Source organism: Cicer arietinum, chromosome 3, assembly GCF_000331145.2.
Source record: "Cicer arietinum cultivar CDC Frontier isolate Library 1 chromosome 3, Cicar.CDCFrontier_v2.0, whole genome shotgun sequence".
NCBI lineage: Eukaryota > Viridiplantae > Streptophyta > Magnoliopsida > Fabales > Fabaceae > Cicer > Cicer arietinum.
The window spans coordinates 54327811-54334472 of record NC_021162.2 but is presented as its reverse complement, the minus strand read 5'-3'; the positions used below and the strand labels follow the sequence as shown (position 1 = coordinate 54334472).

Sequence of the window (6662 nt, the reverse complement as noted above, 5' to 3'; positions counted from 1 at the left end):
ATATATATATATATATATATATATATATATATATATATATATATATATATATATATTGCATTTTATGATTATGTTGGTTTTAAATTAATAAAAAGTGTGATCATGTTAATATATATTTTATACTATAAGTATATTTTTGAGTCATATTTGAAATAATAAATAATTCATTTGTATTTGGTTGTTATGTGTTGTCTTGTTACCTATGTAGATTATTAGAGACGAAGACGTGACATATTAAATATGCAAATCAAATTCGTTGTGAGAAATCTTCAATCAATGTAAAAGATGAGAGAAAATTTAATTTCATAAGTATAATGTAATGTGGGATAAATGAAAATGTCGTGATTCTCACAAATTTTTATTCGGTATTTACCACATACGGGTCCATCCTTATTGAATAATAATTAATTAAGAATATATAAATGGTAACAGTGAAACCTATAGAATTGTTGTTGTGAATTAATTTATGTCAAAATTGCATGATATTTGATTTTTGTGAAATCATATGCTAATTGCTATTGTATGGATTGTGCGTATTTGAATGTTCTTGTTTACTCGAATGAAATTATGATTTTACATTAATGTAATACTTGTTTGATTTCTTTATTTATGTTTGATAGACCTTGATTGTTCATTGTGATTGATGTTCATAAAATGTTGAGACTTGATTGAGATTGAGTGATTGATATAACTTGATTTTTCATGCTAAGAGTTGTTGATTGTTCATTGCGACTTATATATACATAAATGTAAATTGTGATGAATAGTGTAAGTTCATGCTAAGAGTTGTTGAGTTGTGATCATCCAATAAGTATGAGTTAGATGTTAGTGTATTTTTCACTATTATCAATGTAAAATATAGTAATGCTTTAAAAATTGTGTATATAGTAATAATTAAAAGATAATATTGAAAAAAATAATTGAGTTGCATTGAAAATTATAAATAACATTCCTTTTGAGATAATTTTTCTTTTTATTGTAAAAATGACACTTATTATGAGCTGAAGAGAGTAATATTTATTGATATAATAGTAAAAAAAAATAATTAATGTAGTTTAAAATTTAAAAACTATCATCTTTTTAATATAAAGAAAAATCTCAAATGAATCTTATACTATGTTCGTCCTTTATTATAAACACTTATTGTTTTTTCACTCTTATTACAAAAAATTGATATAATAAATGGGTTCATTTTCATAAAATAACATTTATATTTGAATGCGTTACACTTAATTTTTTATATTTTTTAAAAAATTATTAGTATTTAGAAACAGTTTAAAAATAATAATAAATATATTTAATAAATTAAAAAATATATTTATATTTAAGAACAATTTTTTTCCTAAACTGTGTTATTCACGGAGAGGGGTAGTACATAGAAACAGAGGTACTATTTTGATCTTTAAAAAAAAAAGTTATTCTAAAAGAAAACAAACACTTAAAAAGGAAGGAGTATTCCTAGTTACAAATAAAAAAAGCACACAATTATTAGATTTTATGCTTCAAAAAAAATTATTTTATTTTAGTCGTTCAAGTTTGGTCAAAAGAAAAGAGTCTATCTAGTATCTAGGGAATTTTAATCGTAAAGGTCTACTCGTAAATAGAAAGGTTCAATTATCAATTACCTGTGAATAAAGAGCTACTAATTAATTCCACCAATACATGCATATGTAAGCTTTCCACTCCTACCTACCTTTTTTTTTTTTTTTAATTTTCCAATAATTACTAATTTCAAAAACTGACAATAAAAAGCCACTAAAAAATTTAACTGAATAAAATTGAATACAGTAAGTCTGCAATCATATTATGACCCTTATATATATATGAATCCTCAAACCTTACATTACATTGCAATCAAATAGAGAAACAGTATCTTTCCAGTTTTATTCTCAAAAAAATTCCAAGCTCACCAATTGAAAATTTGTTTTTTCTTTCTCTCGTTTTCTCTCTGCAGCTTTGTCTGGTACAACCCAAACAGAGGAGGAAGTGACATTAAAACTTCTAGTGAACAAAGTCACAAACAAAGTCATTTTTGCAGAAGCAGAGAAGGACTTCGTTGACGTTCTATTTAGCTTCTTAACATTTCCTTTAGGAACTATTTCTAGACTTCTGGAGAAGGAATCCAGCATTGGTCCACTTAGATTTGGTAGTGTGAACACACTCTATCATTCCGTGGAAGATCTCGACAAAGGGTGTTTTGGGAAACATGTGAGCAAAGAAATGTTGTTGCAAACAGCCAACTCATCACAACATTATTGCAGAAATGTTAAACTTAACATTGATGATTCTGAGCCCACAGAGTACTTCGTTTGTTCCAAGTTTCCTAGTTGTGATGGAGATCGTTTGGTCATTTCCATAAATAAACATAACTGCTGTCACTGTGGGAGTCCCATGACACGTTCAGTTTTGTTGAAACATTTCAACGATGGATTTGTTAAAGACGGTGCAACTTTTATTATTACTGATGATTTGACTGTGATGCCCAACTCTATGGATATTACAAACTTTGGTTTTCTCCAAAACTTTGGAATAAAAAATGCAACTTCTGTGAAAGAGATGACTGTCAGTGTCACTAAAGAAAAGGTTTTTTATTTAAAATTTTGGTCTCTATATCTTTATTGTTTATCACTTCTTGTTATGGTTTGGTATTGCAGTATGCAACAGTAATTGCAGCTGCTATTCTGGATTTTGAATTGCAGCTGCATTGGCTACATGTTACTAGAATATAAAACTTGACATGGAAATGCAACTGCAATTCAAAATCATGTTTGCTGTACATTAAAAAAATCAATTTATTTTTGAAAGATTTGTGGTTTCTACAGGTACTGGATCTGTTGAAGTGTTCATTGTTTTCAAAAACAGCACTTACACATTTGTTTTTACGGGAGAAGCAACGATTCATAAACTGGTGGAGGGCTTATCCTTGTCCTGTTGAAGACAATAGCAATAGTAATATCGAAATCACTGTGAAGCTTGTTATAAGAAAATCAGACGGCAGGTTATTGTATGCTCAAGGGGGACAGGATTTTGCAAAAATGCTATTAAGTTTTCTCACCATTCCTTTGGGAGGAATTGTACCTTTTTTAAGAGGGAGTTCATTGGGAAGCATCAATACTTTGTACAAAAGTGTAGCAAATTTGGATGAGGACGAATATTTTGTTTCAGAAGAAGCTAAGGACCGAATTGTTGATCCTCAATTGGCCGGGCAATACTTTGATTTAAGCAAGGATATATTATCAGATCAGAGAGGTGAGATTGAGGGTTATTATTGTTATTATCAACTAAGAAATTACGATACAAAAGGTATTGGTCCCAATCAGGTTTTCTTAACAGATCGATTAATAAGTAACGAGAAAGATTGGCGTTACATGTATGCTTCATCAGATGTATATAATGAAGTTTATGTTAAGGGTCCAAGAGTCTACGTTGCTACGGATGACTTGGTCATTGCACCATTGTCTCCAATTTCACTTGTAAGTTTAATCAACCGTTTTGAGACTCCTTTTGAAGATCTGAAGGAGAAGGTTGTCACCATTGGCATCAAGGAGGTAGTAAATCTTTTTATTATTGTCTTTCTGTTATGTGTTTGAAGAATTGATAGACTGATTTACGATGGGTGTTTTATAGCAATTGTTCATTTTATGTTGTTTTCATTTTGTAGTATCGCTGCATATTGGAGGCAGCTTTGACCACCCCAACTGCTCTAACAACTGGTCTGACTCACTTGTTATACCAATAAGGAGGAGATATTGGACAACAGTTAATTTTTAATATGTGTATTGTTTTCAAGGAATATATGTGAGAGGGGAGTTACTACTATGATAACTATTTTGTGGCTATTTCAATTCAAGTATTTTACTATAAGAAGTTGAATTATGGGTTCCATCCGGTGCTTGTTCATGTCTGCTGTTAACAAAGAAAAGAGAAAGCAAGAGGAAGAAGAGAAACAACCACTCTAGGGTTTCATAACATATAATGAACCAAAACAGAAGTTAATAGGGTTACACTGAGTATATATATAAGAAAATAGAATTGTCTAGAATTGTCTAAAATACCCTTACTACTAATATATAATAATATTATCTAACATCTGCTATTAACATTAGGTACTTAATAATAATCAAAACATTAGAAAATATCTGTCTAGTAGAATCAAAATTTCAAAACTTCATTAAGAACATTTGTAATAATCTTTCATAAAAGACCTCCGGTAAACTTTTGAGACACAAACAAGTCAGGAGGAAGAAATTTGCACATAACATTTTTCATAAAATATAATTCTAAGTTGTCTTGGTTTTTCTTCATCACATTCATTTCTAAATCATACTTCTCCTTTAAATCTTTCAATTCTTTCACTTCTTGTTGCAACCTTTGGACTACCTCATTAGCATAACAATGAAGGTGTTGGACCAAGTCCTAAAGCACAGACATATCTCCGAACCCCTTCCTAAGCAACACTGCCAATAGTTTGTTCATTGAATTTCACCATTGTTCAGTTTTTCTTGCATTATATATATCCTAAATGTAAACAAGATTCACCAGTGGAAAATAGAATAAATTAAAAACCCAATCATCTTTGTTTTCAGCGATAAAAAATAATGTGTCTTCTCATGTTCCTCTTTCTCTCTTTCTTTTTTATGACTTATCTCTTTCTTTTTTATGACTTATTCCTTGTTTGGTTTCTTTGAAGAATAAAATTGGGGTTTTTGGTAAGAAAAGATATATTTTTTGTTTTATTAATGTATTGTAATGACCCAGTTTTCAACTCTTATGAGCTGGTTTTTATTTATGTTTGTCTTTAAAATGTCTGAAATTTTGGAATTTTTGGGTTTCAATTTGTTTGGCTTTTTTAAACAACCAATATTTATCTTAATATTGTTAGAATTATTAGAATTGTATTTTGGGTGAAAATGGAATTTCTAACAACCTTATCATTATATTCTTTAATTCATAGATATGAGCCACCAAATCAATCTTATATATGCTAATTTGTTTGGATTGAGAAAGTGATGAAGAAGATGATTTTCTAGATTTACGGATTTCATTTCGTTAGCATTTTGTTTGATTTTTTTTGGATTTCAATTTTTATTTATAGAAACTATTATTCACTTCATTTCATTTTAATTGTTTGGTTTGAGTTATGTGCAGTTCTTAAAAAAAAAATTATTAGTTATATTGATTTCAATATTAAAATGAGTTTTATTTACTTTAATTTTCTTATTAATTGCAGTTCGTTAAGAAATTTAATTAATTGAAATATAATAAATAAAGACATATTATTGAAAAAATAATTAATGTTGTATTAGTATTATAAAATGATAAATAATTTAAGATTGAAAAAATAACAAATAAAACATTTAAAATGAGACAAATGAAATATAAAGATTAATGTTAAAAAAACTTAAAAAACCTATGTTAGATTTATATCCAACTTAAAATACTTCGGGTGTAATGTTGCCTACAAATGATTTAGCACACTCAAAGTATACATTATTTAATTTTTTTTATAACAATAAATAATTATTATAATATTTGGAACAACCTTCATAAACTATTAATATTGTTAATATCATTAGTATTTTGTTCCTCATGAAATTTGAACTTGCAAGCTTCTCATCACTGCTCCTCAATCACACTACAGTAAGCTTTTATCTCCTATTTTAATTTAGTTTCTATTGGAGCATTTGTAGAATAGTTAAAAGAATAAATAAAATTAATTTATTAAAAAATATTTTCACAAAAAATATATTTTAAATTAGCTTTTATTGAAATATTTGTAGCCTTGTTTTAAATAGCAAAGTAAAAAAGAATCATAGTGACTGTTATTTTTTAACAGAAAATTAATATTTCATGAACGATAAAATAAGACATTGATTTATGAAATTGAGTTACTTCAACAAATTAGATCTAAATAATGTGTAAACACATGTTCATATTATTATTAAAAGAGATATTCATATTTAACGGTGTTTCAAATATAATTACCTCAAATAAAAAGAACCTATAAAAGAAAAAAAATTACATCATTTCAAAGATAGAATAACAAAGGAGTTAAACTCGACCAACTACTATACTCGAATCATGAAAAACTTTCCACACGTGTTTAAAGATATATAACAAGCTAATAATTAACTTTATTTATTTTGATATAAAAAAATTTGATTGTCAAAATCAAATGGATTATACGGTTTTGAATTTGTCCAAATTAACAATTAGATTGGTAGACTTTTAATGAGTGAAGAAGATGTTAATAAGCTGAACTATGTATATTAATTTTTTTTTTTTTTTGTGAAGAATGAACGATAAATATTAAATAACATTATAAACTTAAATAATTGTGATGTCACAAATTCAAACGAGAATAAGACGTTCAACTTAACAATATCAATATTTTTAAGTTGAGATAATACTTAAAGACAAAATGATACACAAAAAACTTGCATCAATAGGAAATCAAACACGTGAGAGTATATTAATTCATCTATATGTATTTTAATAAAAAAAATTAATTTTATAATTACCAATTATTCACATTGAACATATTTTATAAAACGTGTATAGTTATGTGTCAACATTCACAGGAAACGCAAGAATCTTATGTGATAGCATCTAAGACCCTGTTTACTTTGTAAAAATACTTTGTATTTTTATTTTTTTTTAAA

The 6662-nt window shown here is 27.2% G+C and overlaps 1 protein-coding gene across 1 annotated transcript; it reads left to right on the top strand.

Moving 5' to 3' along the window:
• Positions 1-1932: 1932 nt before the first annotated feature.
• LOC101500403 (uncharacterized) lies at positions 1933-3820 on the top strand (the record flags this gene model as incomplete). Its single annotated transcript, XM_073366472.1, has 3 exons — positions 1933-2664; positions 2823-3548; positions 3662-3820. Coding segments are annotated over 3 exons (1536 nt in total), but the record flags the coding sequence as incomplete, so codon positions are not given.
• Positions 3821-6662: the final 2842 nt, after the last annotated feature.